This window comes from Acanthamoeba castellanii, assembly GCF_000313135.1.
Source record: "Acanthamoeba castellanii str. Neff unplaced genomic scaffold scf7180000084753, whole genome shotgun sequence".
In the NCBI taxonomy this organism is placed as follows: Eukaryota; Discosea; order Longamoebia; family Acanthamoebidae; genus Acanthamoeba; species Acanthamoeba castellanii.
In genome coordinates, this window is record NW_004457538.1 from 83,935 (window position 1) to 102,640 (window position 18,706).

Genomic DNA, 18,706 nt, shown 5'->3' on the forward strand with positions numbered 1-18,706 from the left:
TGGTTGGCCAATGTACAGGAGAGAGAGAGAGAGAAAGAAGAGAGAAAGTTGTTCACTCTCGTGGCGGTGGCGGGCATGTCGTGTGGTGGTCTTCTTCGCCATCGCCGTCGTCGTTGAGGTCGATCATCAGCTCCCCTTCGCGGCCGGCCGACGGCCCGCCGCTCTCCTCCTCTTCGCCCCCGCTCTCGCCGTCGATTCCCTCCAGGTCCATCTCCTCCTGGGCAATCGGGCGCACAATGTGAGGCGGCGCCACGTCATCATCGTCATCGTCGTCCTCCTCCTCGATCTCCTCGACCGTGGCCTGCTGGTGCGGGTGCGCTCGCCCCGGCGACGTCGTACGAGTCGTGGTGGTGGTGCTCGACTCTACCATTTCGTGCTCGTCGTCGCCATCACTGCTGACCTCTTCGATGATCACCTCCGACACGTGCGGCGGCTGCGGCTGCTGGGTCTGCTGCATGTGCTGGTAGGCGAGGGCGGCGAGCGACGCACCGGGCACGCTCGACGACCCGCGCCGCCGCTGGAACGGCTTCTTGTGGACGTAGGACGGGAAGTTGGGCAGGTTGAAGCTGTTCAGCAGCGAGCTCACCCCCTCGTCGGTCGAGTTGTTGAGCGACGACGACGAAGAGGAGGAGAGCGACGGGGGCGACGAGGCCCGCGAGGACGTGGACTGGGCCGGGTCGGCGTCCACGCTGGGCCGACGGGCCGACGCGGTCGGCTCGGTCGAGGTGGTGAAGGTGGAGGTGGAGGTGGTCGGGCTGCCGTGGTCCATGTCGACCAGGTAGGGAAGGTTGAGGAGCCGTACGAGCGGGTTTGGCCCGTCGCTGCGGCCGCTGTCGACGTCGCCCAGGCTCGGCCGCCGGTCGACCAGAAATCGGTCGCGGTCAAACTGGAGGAGCTGGGCCTCGCCGAGGCCGAGGCTGGCGCCGCCTTCGCCGCCGCTCAGCTGCTGGAGGCTGAGGTGCTTGGCCCGCAGGCACACAGCGTGGGACCAGAGGGTGAAGTGGTCGCGCGGGAGGTAGTAGCTCCACTCGCTCACGGCCTTGCCCAGCGTCGACAGGAACTTGGTGCGCAGGTTGCGGTGCTGCAGGTCGAAGCCCAGGAAGGACGCGTAGATCTTCTCCACCTCGTTCATCAGCAGCTTCTGATTCCAGTCCCCCTTGTTCACCTGCCACACACATTCCACACACATGAGACCACATTCCAGACGAGTGGGCAGATGACGTGGCATTAGGTGGTGGCGAGTAGTACCTTCTTGGAGAAGGTGGAGAGGAGGAAGGCGCTCTTGATCTCGTCGTAGTGGTGGATGAGCCAGTCGAGGTCCTCCCGCCGCAGGCTCACGTCGGAGGAGAAGACCCGGAAGCCGCCCTTCTCCATCAGCTCCCGCAGGGGGTCGTCGCCGAGGCCCACGATGCCCTCGATGCGCCGGAGCAGGGCCACCTTCTCCCTCCGCTCGGCCATCGCTTTCGTCTCTTCGCTCTTAGGCTTTAGGCTCTCCGCTTCGCTTTCGCTCTTCTTATTCGCGTCGCTTTCGCTCTTTTCGCCGCCTTGTTGTTGGTCTTTTTGTGGGGGCATGGTGAGCCACACGATGGCGTTGTCGATCGCGCGCTCCGCGTTCTTGGCCGCGAACTTGTGGACCAGGGCGGGGTAGGGCTCGAGCGAGCAGCCGAAGAACGCCTCGAGCTCCTTGCGCCGCTGGGCCTTGTCCTCCTCGTGCGCCTGGCCGCCGCCGCCGCCGACGGACGGCTGCGCGCTCTCCTCCTTCTTCACATCGACCATCGTCGTCGATTCGTCGCCGTCTTCGTTCTTTTTGCCCTTCCCTGCATGCAAAAAAAACGACGAAATAGCGAAGAGTTTGTGAGCAACAATGGAGGGAGAAGAAGACGATGAAAGTCGAATATGCGTGTTGCGGGAACCACATGAAGCTACAGCAGTAGTAGTAGGATAGAATACAGAATATGGTGGAGAGAGAAAGAGAAAGAGAAAGAGAGAGTAATAGTGGTGGAAAGCAATGTCATGGAGGTGCTGACGAGGGTATGTCATTACCCGAGCGATTGCCCTTGGGGTTCCACCACGGGAAGCCGATGACGTTGAGCTTCTCAAAACGATCCGCCGCCAATTGCCCTGCATTTTTGTGGTGTGTGTGGTGTGTGTCGTGTGTGTCGTGTGTGTGTGTTAGCCACCAGTAGCTGGCGATGAAGAACGCGTCGTAGCGTACCCTTGGTGTGAAGGGCCTTCTGGTTGTTGACCCAGATGCGCAGGCTGGCGTAATCGCCGCCGGCCGGCACGGAGAAGTGCCCGTGCTTCTCCTTGAACTGGAGGAGCTCCTCGAAGCGCTCCTCCCACGGCCGCACCTTGCGCCGCTTCTTGAAGTCGGCCTCCGACGCGCTCTCCTGGTGGGTGGAGGTCGAGTTGCCCGCGCTCAGGTTGAGGCTGTCGCCCCGCTTGCGCTTCCGCTTGGCGCCGGTCGACGACGACGTGGCCGGTACCGATGATGGCTGCGGGGGCGTCGATACGGGCGACGTGGTGAGCGACGACGAGCCGCCGCGCGGCTGGTGCACCGGCGTGAACGGCTGCGGCTGCTTGTCGTCTACGAGAAATCCAGCGGCGGACGTAGCCGGCGCGAGCGAGAGGCCGCCGTTGGCGTTCATGGTCATGGCCGCGAAGGAAGGGAGGACCGGCATCGCTGCGATGGGGCTCACGCCGGCGGCCGAGGCGGCGGCCGCGGACTGCTGCGCCAGAATGCTGGCCAGCCGCGGTATGCCCGCAGGCATTCCAGGCATTCCTGCGGTCATTTGGCGCCACTGGCGCTCGGCCTCGGCCCGCACGGCCGCCAGCTCCTCCTTCTCGGCGTCGATCTGCAGTCGCTCCTTGGCCTGCCGGTCGCGCTCGATCTCCCAGGCCTTCATGATGTTCTCGATCTCTACCCGGATCTTCTCGATCTCCTGCTTGTCGCGCTCGACCGTGTCGCGGGCCAGCTGGAGCTCGGTCTGCTCCCGCTCGCGTCGCTCGGCCTCGACCCGGTCGCGCTCGGCCTGCAGGCCCTCGGCGCCCCGGTCGCGCTGGATGCCCAGCAGCGCGTCGCGGCTCTTCTCCAGCCGCTCGTTCTCGGCCATCAGATCGTCGCGCTCCACGGCGAGCTGCTCCTGCGCGGCGGTCAGCTGCTGGACTTGGCTCCAGAGCTGCTCGCGCTCCTTTTCCATCGCGCCGCGCTCGAGCTTCATCCGCTCGAGCGCCTCCTTGAGCACCTGCGTCTCGACGGCGGCCAGGTTGGCCATCATTTGCACCTCGCGTTCGATCTTGACCCGGTCCTCGTCCATCTGCTGTCGATGCTGCTCCTGCTCCCGCTGCTGTCGGTCGAGCGCCTCCTTCTCGCGCTTGTGCGCCTTCTTGAGCCGCTCGACGGCCTCCCGCTCCTCGGCCAGCATCCTTCGTTCTTTCGCGATCGCTTCGCCTTCGCTCTTTTCGGCGTCTTCGAGCCGGCCCCACTGGTCGGGCGGCGTGGTGGGCACTGACGACGCCGCCAGAGCCATCCGCTTCCTCTCCGAGTCCATCGATTCCCGCTCCCGCTGGATCGCCGCTCGCTCGCGCTCGATCGCCTGGCGCTCCCTCTCCATCGCCTGCACGAGCAGCGCCTGCGCCTGCTGCGCTTGTGTGTACGCCGCGGCGGCGGCTTCCGAGGTCACGCCCACGCCCGGAGGTGGCGGCTGGCCCAGCGTGTCATCTCCGGCCAGGCGCGCCTCGAGGCCCTTTTCCTTGGGTCCGAGCTGTGCCGTCCCGTTCATCCCGAGCTGCACCCAAAGAACGAAGAGAAGAGCGAAGAGCGAGAAGTGAGGTGAGTGGGGCGTGAAAAGGTTGTTGGAGTTTTTTGGGTGGCAGTGGTGGGCACTAACTCTGCACCACCACCGAGGCCGGAAGAGGAGGAAGAGGCCCAGCAAGGAAGTGGGAGCGCCCGCCCCCTCGCCACTCTGCAGGCAACACAACAAGATGTTGGCGCACGTGCCCCGCAAGAGGAACCAGCTTCGGTTCCATAAACTCTTCGACCAACCAAAAAATGCAGCAAATAGGAGCGTTTCTGTGTGGTTGGGGGAGTTTCGGGCCACACGTGCAACGAAGAGCTCTCCGGCCTCAAGACAATTGGAGGAAAATCCAGTCGCGGACCAATTGCCGCACAGCGAGTCGCCAAAAGGACACACTCTTGCGTTCAACAATAGCACAACATCAACACAACATGAACATATTGGGTGATAAATTTTGTTGACCACCAGGTGCCACCATACGTGTGGTGTGTATGGTCACCCACACAACCATCATGTTCCACACACGCAGACTGCGCATAGAGAAAGAAAACATGAAGATATGTAGGGAGTACCTGGGTGGAGTGTGTCTGGCTTGCTATGGCTGTGAAACAAAAAATGTTGTGTCACTTGTTGCCGAGTCCTTGTTGTGGCCCGTGTCTTGTCTGGTCTGGCGGATCCCGCACTCGCTCACTGCGGCAGGCGGGTGAAAGGAGGGGGAAGAAGCTAAGAGACTTTAATTTCCCAACCGCGTAGAGAGGGCGCGCGAGGCGGGTATGTGTGGCGCAGTGCGAATGTGTTATGACGTGAAGTGGCGCCGGCGATACAGCGTGTGCCCTCCATTTCGTTGAAAAAAGAAAAAGATCTTCCCAGATACCACTTCCCTTTGGCCTGACGTAGAGGCCTATGGCCGCTATGTTGATTGAAGGAAAGAGAAAAAACAAAAAGATGGAGGCGGGAGTGGATGTACCACTTGTTTTTTGGTCTCTTCCTTTCTATTCCTTCTTCTCTCTGCTGCTCGAGAGAAGATTAACGAGAACCGCGAGTAGCGGCAGAGGAGGTTGATGTTTGCGCCGCTCCTCGTCAGGTGAGCGCTGGATGGATGGAGTGCTGGTTCGCTGCGGCAACGGCAGCGGAGAGTGGCCGTTGAGGTGTGGTGGTGTTGTTGTGGGGTGGAAGAGAAAAACAAACAGAATGCTGTGTTCGGGCGCGCTGTATTCGAGAATCACCGGAGAACACGACAGACCACGTCGCTAAAGCGCCACTATCAACGGTGAAACATGTTTGTGTGTAGTGATGATGCCAGGCAGCATAAAACAGTCCGCCCGTAAACGAACAACATAATGTTATCCTAAAGCGCACCAACCCGGCATGGTGACCGTGTCGTCCATCAACGAAATGCTATCTGAAATTCTTTGGCCAACATGTTGATAAAAATTCGTGTAATGCGGCAGAGTGTGTATTAGCATGCTCTTCAAATGTTTGGTTGCACATTGTCGAGGAGTTTCCGCCCACACTCCGACCATGTGTCATGTACATCAATTGAGATTCCGCACAGATAAAACCTCTTTGTGTGCGCAACCACAACGACATCTGCCATTCACCATCACCCTTGTTCGCACTGACCGACCAATGTGTGCTTGCCCGATGAACATGAACGGCAGGGTGACAACTCCGGCCTGCTAGAGTGCTGATTGGCCAGCTGACACCCGCGGCCTCCGCGGATGTTGTTGTCCACCACCATGGGGCTCAATTGGAACAGTAGCCACCAACCAACAATCCTCCTCGCCCTTGTGGGTGCGCAACCACCACCAATAGCCCCAATCTTCCGCACAACCAAACCTTGTTGGTGGGATTCGTGATGATGTACGTGTGGTGTTGGGTTGTTGGGATTCTTGCAGAGCATGTGACCACCACACGACACATCAGGCGGCCTGGCTCGGTCGCGGCTCACTGTTGCGCGGTACTCGAGTAGAGGAAGAGGTCGCCCGTGCGCTCCTTGCCGTCGAAGCCGCCAAACAGGAGGAACTGCTCGTCCTGCAGCCCCGCACCTGCCAGCCAGCCTCGCGGCGTGGGGCTATTGTTGTGGTGCACACGGCACATACGACACACGCGGCACACGGTCACACGAATGTTGGCATGTCGATGTGGTGGGGGAGCTGTACATCTCTTCGCTTGCGCCGTCCTTCCTGATCCAGGTGAGCGTGTTGGTGTCGAAGATGAAGGTCTCGTTGCTGTAGTCGCCCGCTCCCGCGTGCCCTTGCGCCGCTGGCCGGGCGTTGTTCGTTCGTTCGGTGATTTGAATGTGAATCGCTGCTGGCGGCGAAAAGGTTTGTGGGGCGAGTGGGCGAGGGGAGAGCGTACAGGGATCGACTTCGCCGCCGAAGAGGAAGAGGTGGTGACCGAGCGCCGCGCAGGCGGCGACGCTGCGCGCGGTGGGGCGGTCGCCCTGGGCCTGCACGGCCTCCCACTTGCGTCCGTTCAGATCGTAGGCCCAGAAGTCGTCCATCTCCTTTCCGCTGAAGCCGCCTACGACCGCACACACACCGCACACGCACACGCACACGCACGCACACGCACACGCACGCACGCACGCACACACACATGCGGGTTAGAATTGCGATTGCGCGATGACGTGGTCTAGGCGGTGTTTTGATGTGTACCGAAGACGTAGACCTTGTCGGCCGTGGCGAAGAGGGCGGGGCCGCCTCGCACTGAGGGCTGTTCCGAGGCGGTGCCGGTGTGCTCCAGCTTCTCCCACGCCTGCTTCTCGGTGTCGAATGCGAACAGATCGTTCTGCCTGTTTTCGCCGCCCAGCCAACCCTCAGCCACCGTGAGATCCTCTTTCCTCTTCCTCCTCGTGCCTCATATCCCCCCACAGTCGCTGTTGTTGTCATCGTCTTCTTCATCTTCCTCCTCGTTATGACAACGATGATGCTGACGATGATGATGATGTCCATGATGATGTCCACACCACACCTCCCACCAATCTAATCTTTCTCTTAAGTGGGCCAGAGAGATCAGCTCTGGGAGGTGATTGAGGTTTGATGGGGTTGTGTGGGGGTAAGGGGGGAGGGGGTAGTCATACCGGCCGCTGGCAGCGCAGCCGCCGAACACGTAGACGCGCTGGGCGTGCGAGGCCATCACGTGGTAGCTGCGCGCGGCCGGAGCTCCCTCGGCCTCGATCTGCCTCCAGCGCGTGGTGGCCGCATCAAACTCCCACATGTCACCTACGCGCGTCAGGCCCCATACACCACCCCATGACGTTAGCATCAACCATCATCAAGTCCAAGCGCAGGCCCAGCCGAAAGGTGGTGCTATTTATTAATATTGTATGTATGTACGTATGATATGTGTGTATGTGTACGTATGATATGTGTATGTATGTGTGTATGTAGAAAGGTACCCAGGCTCGTCTCCTCCTGGTCCACGCCCGTGCGCCCGCCGAACATGTAGAACCGATTGCCAACCGATGCCGCAGCTTGGCCCACTCTGGGCGCAAAGTAGCGCAATCGCCACCACAAAGTCAGCATTGGAACAAGGTTGGGCCGGAGTAGTACATCATTTCCATGGGCGGTTGGGCGCAGGGGGGGGGAGAAGGGCATGGGGGTGGGTACCTGGCTGAGGGGGCGGGGTGGTCGGGCGAGGTCTCAAGACGGACCCAGTGAGCTGAGGCCACGTCGAGGACGTGCACAGCGTTGTCGATCGGGTGCCGCGGTTCGTGCTCGCCTCCGAACACCGCCACCTTGTAGCCCTCGAGGGCCACCACACTAGTGAGTGGGGAGCAGAGGTCAGGCTAGCATAGGGCGAGACGCTGCGCGATTAGCAATTAGATGAATGAAATCTGTGAATGAACGAAGAAGAACCTGTGGGAGCTGCGACCGAGGGGCACGCTGCCCGCTTGACGACCGGTGAGCCTGCGCCAACTGCCACCACAAACACTACAGGCCATGTTGTTGTTGGGCTTGGGTTCTTTCTTGTTTGCGCCCACAGCTGTGGGCGCCACGACACCAAGTTTTACTGGGCGTTGGTGATTGGTGGCTGCTCTGGTGTTGGTCTTCTTGTCCAACAAGAACACCAGCCTGAGAATCACTTGGTGGTCATCAAGCCAAACCAGACAAGCTCAATGTAAATATAGTTCTGTTCACACAGTATTGATCCACCATCCCTCAAGTCATACACCTTACCCCCTCCACACAGGACCCTCTCTCTCACTCAGTCGTCCCTGTGCGCCATGATGAGCCGTTAGTGACGAACCGCCTCGGCTGACAGGGGCTGGATGCGAACCAGCTGGGGGGGAGAGTGGGTACTCTTTCTTAGCGGAGGGGAGGGTGAGCTGGTACTCCTCCTTCGACGTGGCCACGGCGGTCGAGTCCAACGGCACGGCTGGCTTGGGCTTGGTCTGCTGCACGTACTTGATGTGCGTGTACCTTCATTGCGTGTGTGCGTGTACATTAGTGCGTGTGCGGTGGTGTGTGCGGTGGTGCGTGTGCGGTGAGAACGAGGTTGGCGTAGCAGAGGGAGTAGTAGAGGAGGTGGTACCACACGGAGGCGATGGTGGCGAGGAGGAGGCCGACGGACAGGAGGAAGGAAATCTGCACGTCGCCGAAGATGAACAGGCCGATGCCGGTGGTGAAGATGTTCTTGATCTGGCCCGTCACGCTCGTCGTCAACGGCGAGTTGATGAGCGAGCACAGGAAGATGAAGTAGTTCAGCAGGAACGCCTGCACCGACGACATGATGAAGCACAGCTGCACACCCAACGAACACCACACACACGTCAGCACCAAGTGTGCGTGTGCGGTGGTGTGTGTGTGTGTGTGTGACTGGAGGTGGCGGTACGAGGAAGCCGGGGTCGGTCCAGTACGGGTAGTTGATCACGTCCTCGTACTCGAGCCCGAGCACGACAAGGACGACGAAGGGGATGGAGAGCACGTTGTTGTAGAACATGAGGCCAAAGGTATCGAGGTTGGTCTCGTTCTTGACCTTGGCGATGAAGACCAGGTAGAGCGCCGTCACGACACAGTTGAGCGCGCACAGGAAGTATCCGATCGCGTTGAACGACAGATCGCCCAGGCCGGCGATCACCGCACCTACGCCGCGCACATAAGAAAGTGTCAGCTGCGTGTGCGGTGGCGCGTGTGCGGTCGTGCGTGTGCGATTGCCGGGATATGCGGACCGATGACCATGGCGTAGACGGACCAGGCCTCGTCACGTGGAGTGAACTTCTTCAGATAGACCGCCTCTCCCACAATCACGATCAGTGTCGTAAATCGCCGCAGGGCGCTGGCGTGCGACACACACACAACACACACCACACGTGAGTTGTGTGCACGTTGTGGCTGGAGCAAGCGAGATAGCTTTCACACCTGAACATGGGCACATTGATGAACTGGAGGGCCGCGAGGCCGGTCACCACCATGCCAAAGAAGAAGAAGGCCAGCGGCAGCACCTGAACACAACACAATGACGCGTGACGAGGTTGAGCCAGGTGAAGAAGAAGGAGGAGGAGAAGAAGAAGGCTGATGTGTTTGACGTACGGCCTTGGCGGTGGAGAAGGAGAAGTCCTTGTAGGTGATGATGTTGGTAGACTTCATGAAGTAGAGGGCCACGGTGGCGAAGAGCATTTGGCCCAGGGTCAGCGTGTTGGAGTAGGGGAAGTCATAGACCGATAGCGTCGCCTTGTTGAAGAAGGTGATCGAAGTCGAGATCAAACCTGTTGTTTGTTGCACCGGGAGGGGTCAAAATCAAATCAAATCAATTCAAGAATTATGGGGCAGGTGGGATGAAGACAAGCCTCACGCGTGGCTTCATCAAGCTGGACGTGCCATAGAGGAAGGCCACTCCGAATCCGATCCATTGCTTCCTGGTGAGGGAATCTTGGATGCCCTTCATCTATGTCTTTGCGCGGAAGATCTCTTCTCTGCTCTGTCGTTGCTAATCGTCGATTCTAATCAGCGTTGCTCCTCTATGCTCGCCGTTCACGCTACTCTGTGCACCCTCGCGAGCCCGCCTTGCCTTGCGATCGATTTGTAGCGCTACGTCGTTCGATTTGCGCAAACAAACTCTGGTTTTCGTTTGGTCTTCTACTCTTTGTACGCACGTGCCCACTCTACGCCTGTGTGTGTTGCTCCTCTCCCTCCAGCCAAGAGGCTTCACAGCTTCATCTTCTACAGTTCATCACGGCGTACACCACTGGTGGGAGCTGGACGATGCTGGTGATGTTGGTGGTTAAAAAAATATGGTGTAATGTTGTAAGTTCAGTATGTCAAGGTGGCAATGTATCTATCAGGTGTCGTGATGTGTTGGGTGTGTGTGTTCATGGCTGTGACGTCGACCAGGACTCAGACTCTGACGCCGACGGCGACGAACGATCCGACTTGGAGCCGCCGTCGCTCGACGATGTCATCAACGACGATGACGACGTGCCGCGCTTGGTGGAGGACTTGGTCGTGGCGGGCTTGTTGTGGGGCACGGGCGCGGTCGAAGTCTTGGCCAGCATCTGGAACATGGCCATGGTCGACTTCATGTCCACCTTGCGCTCGATCAGCTCCCGCCGGGCCTGCGCGCGCCGCTCCTCCTCGAGCTTGCGCTCCTCGGTCTCGCTCAGCTCCTTCTCCTTCTCCCACATCAGGCCCAGCTGCACCTTCTTCTCCTCATGCTCCCGCTCCCGCCGCTCCTTCTCCTCCCGCTCGGCCTCGTCCTGCTGCTGCTGCGGCTGAGGGCTGACGCTCCGCCTCGAGCCGGCGGCGGTGGCGGCGGCGGGCCGACGGAGCTGATGAGAGCGCGCGGCCTCGTCTTCGCTGACGCCGGTCGACGGAGGCTCGTCCTCCTCTTCGTGCTCGACGTCGCCGTCGACGGCAGAGTCGTCGTCCTCTTCGTGCGGCCGCCGCTTCGTCTTCTTCTTTTTGTTGTTCGCGTCCTCCCGCTCGCTCTCGGTGGTCTCCTCCGTCTCAGTCTCCGTGGTCGTGTCGTCGGTCTCCGGCGCGGAGCTGCAGCACTCGGTGTTGGTGGTGGTGTAGCCGCGCTCGGCGTCACTGGCCTCCACCACCTCACCACGCACATCGTAGAGGTCCGCCGCCGCCGGCGCTGCTGCCTTGGTCGGCGCGACTGGCGGTTCGGGTTCGGTCGTGAGCTCGTCGAGCGGGACCGGGCTGACGGAAGCCTCGCCGTCGCCAGCGGCGCGTGGAGAGGGCTCGGCCGGGGGCCTTGGGGACGTCGACCTCGAGGCTGACGCCTCCGATGCTCGCGGCGAAGGCGCCGTTGCGGCGGCCGCGCTCCCCCCTGCGCTCTCCTCTTTCCGCGGCGACGATTCTTCTTCGCTCTTTGCGTTCTCGGCGGGCGTCGCCACCTCCGTCGACGGCGTGGCCTCCTCGACCGACGTCAGTGTCGACACCACGACGGGCTCGGCAGTCGACTCGCCCTGCGCTCCAACGCCGGCGGCCACCACCTGCTGCAGCTCCGGCTCCGGCTCCGGCTCGGGGTGCGCCGGCTCGGGGGTGACGTCAGCGGCCGGGTCGCGCGGGGACACGGTGCGGCCCATGTGGGAGGCGGCGCCCTGCTTGAGCATGTCGTAGAGCAGCGCCGTTCCTCGCTTCGGCGAGGGCTCTGTGGCCGTGGCCTCGGCCGCCTCTACCTCAACGCCGGGCGGCGCAGCCGAAGCCGCCGTCGTCACCTCCTCGGAGGCGGCGGCGGCCTGGGCGACTTCAGCCTGCGCCTCCTTCTCCTCTGCGCTGTCGGCCTTGGGCGGCGACTGAGCCTCGGCGCCCGACCGTGGTGATGAGGTTGACGACGACGATGGCTGCTGTGCCCCGACCGAGCTGGCCAGCGGTCGCTGGGCCGAGCTGCCGCCCATCGCGTCGGCGTACATCTTGTCAATTTCCTTCTCGTAGTTCTTCTCGACCACGAAGCGTCGGATCTGCATGCCGGCAGTCAACTCGTCTGGCAGAAACAAACACACCGCACACGCAGCACACGCACACACGACACACAACGACGTCAGGGTCACCGCGTGCGCGAGGGCGTGCGACAAGCGCGGCGGCGGTACCCCGCTCGAGCGAGAACTGCTTGCGGAGGACGGTGAAGCGCTTGAGGGTGGGGAAGCCGCGCGGGAGGCGCTTGTTGACGGCGACGACGTGCTTCTGGATCGCCACCGTGATCTCGTTGATGTAGGGCGCTTTGTACAGGGCCTTGGCCGCCACGCCCTTCTCCTTGCTCACGCGGGCCTGCACGTACGTAGTCCACAGCACGCCACCCGTCAGTAAAGTGTGTCGTGTCGTGTCGTTGGTCGTGTCGTGTCGTGTCGTTGGAAGGCGACACGATGTACCATGAAGTAGGGGTCGAGCGAGATGACGGCGGTGAGGTAGGGCTTCTGGTGGCCGAAGACGATGACGTTGTTGATGGCCGGCAGCATCTTGAGCGCGTTCTCGATCTTCTCCGGGTGCAGCACCTTGTCGCCGGGCGAGGTGATCAGCTCCACGCGGCGGCCGACCAGGCGCACGAACCCGCCGGCGTCCATCGAACCGTGATCGCCCGTCGCCCACCAACCGTCGACCGGCCCAGCCTCCTCCTGGTGATCCAGCCAACCAACGGTTAAACCGGTGTGTGCGGTCGTGCGTGTGCGGTGGTGCGTGTGCGTGATCGCCGATGATGAGGGAAATGTACGGAGAGATAGCCCATGAAGACGTTGTGGCCCTTGACCAGGATCTGACCGTCTGCGTCGATCTTGGCCTGGGTGTTGGGCAGGACCTTACCGACAGTGCCCGCCTGGCTGTTCCCTATAAAACGACAACGACAGCGCAACAAAGAGGGGGACGGACGTAAGAAACTATCACGACGCGAAGCGCGACGCCGTGGTGGCAAAAGGTGGGGGGTACCGGAGCTGTTGACGGCCGTAAGACCGCACGTTTCGGTCTGTCCGTAGGCCTCGTGGATCGTCAATTGCAGCTTCTGCAGGGATTCGCTCACCTCCTGGAAGAACAAAGAAAGAAAGAAAGAGTTGTTTGTTCAGCTGTTCAGTTCACTGAATTCAAACGGTACGCCGGGGAGGGTCGGGTTTGTGTGTACCTCGGGCAGGTAGCCGTAGGCGCAGGCGGCATACCGCACGCGCGCAAAGCCCATGGCCGTCCACAACGCCGAGAGCGCCGGCGCGTTCATCGTCTGGGCCGCCGACGCCGGTACCTTGCCCTGTTTCACGTGTCGAGAATGAATGTCAAGAATGTGCGATGAGAATGAATGTCAAGAATGTGCTGCGTGTGCGGCGCCGGCTGAGTGAGCGAGTGCTGCGTAGAAGCGAGAACCTGAATGGCGAGGTAGATCTTCCGCCAGAGCTCGGGCGGGGCGAAGACGAGCGTGGGCTGAATCTCGCGCATGTTGCGGTGGAGCTTGGCCGTGCTCTCGGCAAAGTAGATGCGGCAGCGCGCCACGACGGGCACGTAGACGGCGAGCAGCTGCTCGGCGACGTGGGCAAACGGCAGGAAGGACATGAGCGAGTCGCACTCCTTGATGGCCAGCAGACGACCGATCGCACACGCGCTAAACATCAGATTCCGATGCGACAGCATCACACACTTGGCCTGTCCAGTGGTGCCTATCATCGTGTGTGTGCGTGTGCGGTTGTACGTGTGGTGTGTGTCGTGTGCGGCGTTAGCACAAATATACTACAGGTCAAGGTGAGGTGCGATGTGAGCGAGGCGATGCGTCATACCAGAGGTGAAGGCTAGAGTGGCGAGGTCGGTGGGTTGAAGGTTCTGGAGCCGGTTCTGGAACTCGGCGTTATTTACATTACCGTAGGTTCCCTTCGACAACAACTGTTTGTGGGGAGAGGAACGCACATTCGCGTTGTCAGCCAAAAGCACACTCGAGACACAACACAACGCACACAACGCACAGCGCGTGCGGGCCGACGGCGCATGACGGTTTGGGGGGGGGGAACGCACTTGTCTCCATGTAAGGACCAGGTCCGCGGGATAACCGGAGGCCGAGCCGTCTAAAAGTACAACGTGTCTCAGGCGAGGGAAGAGCTGCCTCTGGGAGAGCAGCGCATCGCACTGCTCTCGCTTCTCCACCAGCACCACATTTGCCTGAGAGAGAGAAACACAGTGGTGAGGAGGAGGAATGTCATACTTATATATTATTGGAATATATGAATGTGATGGACAGATATGTGTGTACCTGAGCGACGGCCAGCATGCGGGTGGTCTCCGGCGTGGTCGATGTCGTGGGGAGGGCGGCCGGGACGGCACCCGCGCTCATGCTGCCCAGACAAAACGCGACCCATTCCTGCGCCGACAAAATTGACCGGTCAGCGCACAATGCAAGGAATGAGGAGGCCCGGGGGGAGGGTAAGGGGCCTTACCAAGCGGTTGGACGACAAAATAGCGGTGCGCGCTCGCGGCGGCATGCCGAGGGCAATTAGACCGCTGCTCACTCGACGCACGAGAGCCGACACATCCCTGCACGGTGCGCCACCACGGTGTGTGAGTCAACAATGAATGGCGATGACGCGGACAACACCGTGTCGATGACGTACGCAAAGGTGGTATACTGCCAGGTGTGGGTGACGCCCGACTTGGTGAAGTAGATCGGGTGGTGCGGGTGCTGCTCGCTCATCCGCAAGAGCGACGCGGGAATGGTGGTGGCCTCATCCACCGCCTCGGCCTCATCCGCCTCGTTCTGCCGAGCCGAGGCGCCGGCCCGCTCCGCGTCGGTGAGCTCCGGCAGCAGCCATGGCTCGTCCAGCAGCGGGATGGGAATATCGTCGAAGCTCACCGGCGTCGATGCTGACGTGGCAGACCCCTTGGACAAGGGCGAGGGCGAGGGCTTGGGGGCGGGCGTCGTGGCGGGGGCGACAGCGGCCAGCTTGCTGGTGAAGTCGTCGTCGGAGTGAATGTGCCGCAGTCCGCCCGAATTCCTCTTCAGCTCGGGACGTTTGGGTTTCGCGTCTGTGTGGGGTAGCGCTGCGCGACCGTCAGCACGGCCGCTCCACACACACACCACACACCACACACCACACACCACCCACCACACACCACACACCACACACACAGACCGCAGCACGAGACACACAACGCACAACGCACAACACACACTAAGAGGGCGGTGCAAGTCGTACTGGCGATTTCCTCGGACAGGGTGCTGGGCGCGGAGTCAGCCTGCAAAGGAGGAGCCAAGCACCACACACGAGAGAGAGAGAGAGAGAAGAGAAACAGAGAAAGAACGAAGAAGAAAGGAAAACGAGAAAGCGTCAGCGTAATTCGGGGTGTGACCGCGCGAGTGAATGAAGGAACCTTCTTGTCCTTCTTTTTCTTCTTCCCATCGCCTGGGTCGTCCCGCTTGGGCACGACCTTGTCTTCTTTATCTTCCTTCGCGTCTCTTTTGAAGAAGGACCGTACATCGACCAGCGAAAATGTTTTGCGGAATCCTGATCCCCCCCCACAACGTCAGCAGAACACGACGCACAACACGACACACACACAACATGACACACACACGACACGCGTTGTGTTTGTACCGGTGGGCGAGTCGTCGCCGTGTTGGGGCTTGGTGGACTTGCTGCCGTTGAGGAGAAGTCGGCGCCCGGAGATGGTCTTGGTCAGCCGGTGATCCGATGACGACAGCTTGCTCGTGTCCCCGCCCTCTCCCTCCCCGCCGTCCTTGCTGTCCTTTCGCTTCTTCTTGCCGGAGCCGCCCTTCTTCTTCTCCTTGGCCGCCGCCTTCTTCCGGTCGTTTTCCGCCGTGTGGTTCGCGAATTCCCCGGACGTGTCTCCCCTCTTCGCGTCCGCCTCCCTGCCCTCATCTTCCGTTTCATCCACATCCTCGCTTATTTTCACCTGCAGGGACCCAAAACGACACCCACGCGCACACGCACACGCACAGACACACACACACACACACACACACACACACGCGCGCGCATGCGTTAGCGAGTAACTTTATGCGTGCGTGCGGTGCAGTGTGGTGTGAAAAAGGGGGGGGGGCGGATAGAGCGCGTGCCTCGAGGGTGATGGTGATTTTTTGGATATCGAGAATCGCCGAAATGGACGAGGCGCGTTTCCTCGCCCACGAATATCGTGCGTTCGCCTTCTTCCTGTTATGTCGCGCACGCGCCAACGCCGACAGTGAGCTCAATCGCCTCAGATGATACCAACGTCAACGAGGAGTGGAGTGGGGTGGAGTGGGGTGGGGAGCGCGTGCCTGTGGTGTTCGAGCGTCTGCTGCTGCGGGAGCGAGAGATGCTGCGACCTGTCGAGGTCCGTGATCTCGATGTCCAGAGGAATGGGCTCGCCCATCTTGCGCCCCTTCCGGGCCTGCGCCATGTACTTGGCCCGGACCTTGTTCGTGCTGGCCGCGCCGCTTCCGCCCTTGCCCGCGTCATTCACGAACAGCTTCGCGAGTATATCTAGCGGGGAGAGGAGACGGCGTCGTGTGTGGGTGCAATGCGTGGGTCGCGAGTAGAAGGCAAGAGCAGCGAAGAAGAAGAAGAAAACCGCCCAGCAAGGGGAGCGAGAAGAGAGTAGTGGTGGGGGAGGGAGAGAGGAAGTACCAGCGAGCGGGAGGCCATCCAGCTTTCCTTGGTCGAGATCGAGAGTAATGCGCACACGATCAGGCGATGGGAGGCCTCCGTCGTCTCCATCTGTGGTGCCACCTACACGCAACGGACCGCCCAATCAACAACTCCTTTCTCTACATTCATGCCCCCCTCCGAGTAGCGGCCGGTTAAAAGGAGGATGGCAATACCAGCGGGCAGCTTGAATGGTTTACCTTCCATCTTGTGCGATCTCTTTTCTGCAATTCAGTCACACAAATGTCACGCACATCAAAGAGGAAAAAGCGGGGGGGGGGTAATGAACCTCCTCCCTCCACGTTCGCATACGCGTCCGCCGCTGTGGTGTTGGCCTCCTCCTTCGGCGCAGAGGCTCCTCCCTTCGCCTTTTTCTTTCCTTCTTTTCCCATTCAAAATCTCGTAGAGGAGCGATGATCTGTTTCCTCTAGCCCTCCAACCGTCCAATTTAAATCTCCTGAAAGTGGAAGGGAAGGAAGAGCTGATCCGCGCACGCCTCCAAGATGATGACGAGTCTCGAGCGTAAAAGAGTGCCTAACTCCCGCGCCGGCAACGAGGTGGCCGTTTGAGTGTTTTACTGTAGTTCGTAAATCCAAACAAAGAGGTCCGCAGTTACCGCGTGCTCCTTCTTCCGGTCGTGAGGCTTACGTAGCTGCAGTTCATTGAAGTGGAGCAAGATGCCTCATGTCCAAGCTTGGAGGTGCACAGCGCAGCAGCTAATAATGTGTGTGTTTGGCTTGAAGAAGGGGGAGATGGTACAGCGCCAGGCTTGTGAAGAAGCTCAGCAGCCTCCAGGGAGAGGGAGCTAACAAAAATAAATAATAATAAAAAGACAAAAGAGAAGAACGTCCGATGCGATGTGGTGCGGGCACACATCATCGCTCAGTTCTTGAAGAAGGCGGGCCGCCAGCCGAGGACGAGAAGGATGACCCACGAGGTGAAGCCAAAGGAGATGGTCGTCAAAATCCAGCCGGTGGTTGGTCCCCACAGCTGCTTCACTCCTGTGTGTGACCGGCACAGACCGAAAGTCGAAGTCGTTTAGATGGGTACTGTGCGATACAAACGGAGAGGCGAAGGTGATGATGAAGAAGAAGGTTCGTGGAGCGTACCCGTAGCTTGAACGTCGGTACGGAAAGTGAGGTTCCTAATGATGGAATCACTCCAGTTCCACTCGTCCTCCCACACGCAGTACACGCCGCCCTTGTACCGCTCCTGTTCACAGAGAAGAAGGGCAGCGGGGGTGAGTCAAGCAGCGGTCTAAATGTGGTGACAGAGCGTTGAGAGGAAAAAAAGAAAGAAGGTTAAACGAACCGAGATCTCCCACCGGTCGCAGTAGTTGTCGTCGAGGCCAACCGCCTGTCTGGTCGACTTGGGGTGGCGCCAGATGAGCGCCCAGGTGATGATCACGAAGGCGAGCAGCATCACCGAGATGACGATAGCCACCACCGTCAGGATCTTGGAGCCAAGACCTTCAGCACGCCACCGCACCACACGCCGCAAGGGTGAGCATTCAATCGTGCCGCAGCCCAGTTCAAGAGCTCCGTACCGCCCATGGCCTCGGCACGCCAGTTCATGACCAAAAGGAGAATGCCCAATACTGGAGAACGAAGTGGTGAGAACTGGTGCTAAGGAGTGGAAAAGCAAAGACCGCAAGGTGGCGAAAGAGTACCGACAGCGGTGACGATAGTGGCCAGAGCAAACGAGAAGATGGCTGCGTACATGCCTTGGAACTCGTTCGAATTGAACGGGTCTATAAATATGTACATTAAATTAGTCAAAAAGAGATTAATCGGGGGCTTGGGGGGGGAGGGAATACCCCTAATGGCAGGGCAGTTGGTGTCGGTGTAGTCGCAAGTAACCGTCTTCAGGGGCACAACAAGGCTAGCATCGGGACCCTGAACTTGCTGGTCGTATTCCAGATGGAACATGTAGTATCGAATCTCGTAGGAGAAGAAATTGCCGCGTCTTGATGTCGCCATGTCGTAGACTTGGCCAGATGTCTTCTCCCGGTACCACACCGACCCGCAAGCACCCGCCATGAGGGCCACAATGACCAAGCACAGGAACGATGCCGTGCAGTAGGCCCAGTACTTCGCCGTCCACTTCGCTACATCCGCCCAAGCCACCATTCTGCGTCAAGTGATCTCTCAGGGACCCACCTTCAATTCTGTCTCGTTCCAGATGATGGCGCTCCTTTCAATGTCGGCTTGAACTCGTGGAAAAGATTGCCGTGCGATGTCGATGAATCGTTGCGGTTGCCTGAACACGGAGAGAACCGATTTTTTCGCTTTCAGGCCAAACAAATTGAGGAAAAAATAAAACGACCAACCACAGCCAACGTGGGGTGGAG

At 60.0% G+C, this 18,706-nt stretch overlaps 5 protein-coding genes across 5 annotated transcripts; all 5 read right to left on the bottom strand.

Moving 5' to 3' along the window:
* Positions 1-52: 52 nt before the first annotated feature.
* On the bottom strand, positions 53-3,782 carry ACA1_198350 (helicase associated domain containing protein; the record flags this gene model as incomplete). Its single annotated transcript, XM_004341659.1, has 4 exons — positions 53-1,165; positions 1,249-1,817; positions 2,044-2,121; positions 2,216-3,782. The coding sequence occupies 4 exons, from the start codon at positions 3,780-3,782 to the stop codon at positions 53-55; spliced, it is 3,327 nt and encodes a 1,108-aa protein (XP_004341707.1).
* A 1,962-nt stretch (positions 3,783-5,744) lies between these two features.
* On the bottom strand, positions 5,745-7,745 carry ACA1_198360 (epithiospecifier protein; the record flags this gene model as incomplete). The annotated part of the gene is made up of 8 exons (XM_004341660.1): positions 5,745-5,871; positions 5,960-6,107; positions 6,159-6,323; positions 6,458-6,594; positions 6,883-7,024; positions 7,201-7,275; positions 7,412-7,564; positions 7,661-7,745. Coding segments are annotated over 8 exons (1,032 nt in total), but the record flags the coding sequence as incomplete, so codon positions are not given.
* Positions 7,746-8,005: 260 nt separating this feature from the next.
* On the bottom strand, positions 8,006-9,689 carry ACA1_198370 (DMT family transporter: UDPglucuronic acid/UDP-N-acetylgalactosamine, putative; the record flags this gene model as incomplete). The annotated part of the gene is made up of 8 exons (XM_004341661.1): positions 8,006-8,019; positions 8,052-8,199; positions 8,297-8,545; positions 8,637-8,887; positions 8,974-9,080; positions 9,164-9,246; positions 9,335-9,475; positions 9,597-9,689. 8 exons carry the CDS (start codon positions 9,687-9,689, stop codon positions 8,006-8,008), a joined length of 1,086 nt encoding a protein of 361 aa, XP_004341709.1.
* A 424-nt stretch (positions 9,690-10,113) lies between these two features.
* ACA1_198380 (AMPbinding enzyme domain containing protein) lies at positions 10,114-16,428 on the bottom strand (the record flags this gene model as incomplete). The annotated part of the gene is made up of 18 exons (XM_004341662.1): positions 10,114-11,735; positions 11,842-12,019; positions 12,121-12,363; positions 12,459-12,571; positions 12,671-12,764; positions 12,861-12,980; positions 13,094-13,383; positions 13,501-13,603; positions 13,733-13,876; positions 13,968-14,075; positions 14,152-14,248; positions 14,326-14,737; positions 14,908-14,947; positions 15,083-15,216; positions 15,307-15,625; positions 15,838-15,882; positions 15,944-16,180; positions 16,339-16,428. 18 exons carry the CDS (start codon positions 16,426-16,428, stop codon positions 10,114-10,116), a joined length of 4,389 nt encoding a protein of 1,462 aa, XP_004341710.1.
* Positions 16,429-17,238: 810 nt separating this feature from the next.
* ACA1_198390 (uncharacterized protein) lies at positions 17,239-18,485 on the bottom strand (the record flags this gene model as incomplete). Its single annotated transcript, XM_004341663.1, has 6 exons — positions 17,239-17,357; positions 17,466-17,568; positions 17,668-17,825; positions 17,903-17,953; positions 18,026-18,106; positions 18,173-18,485. The coding sequence occupies 6 exons, from the start codon at positions 18,483-18,485 to the stop codon at positions 17,239-17,241; spliced, it is 825 nt and encodes a 274-aa protein (XP_004341711.1).
* Positions 18,486-18,706: the final 221 nt, after the last annotated feature.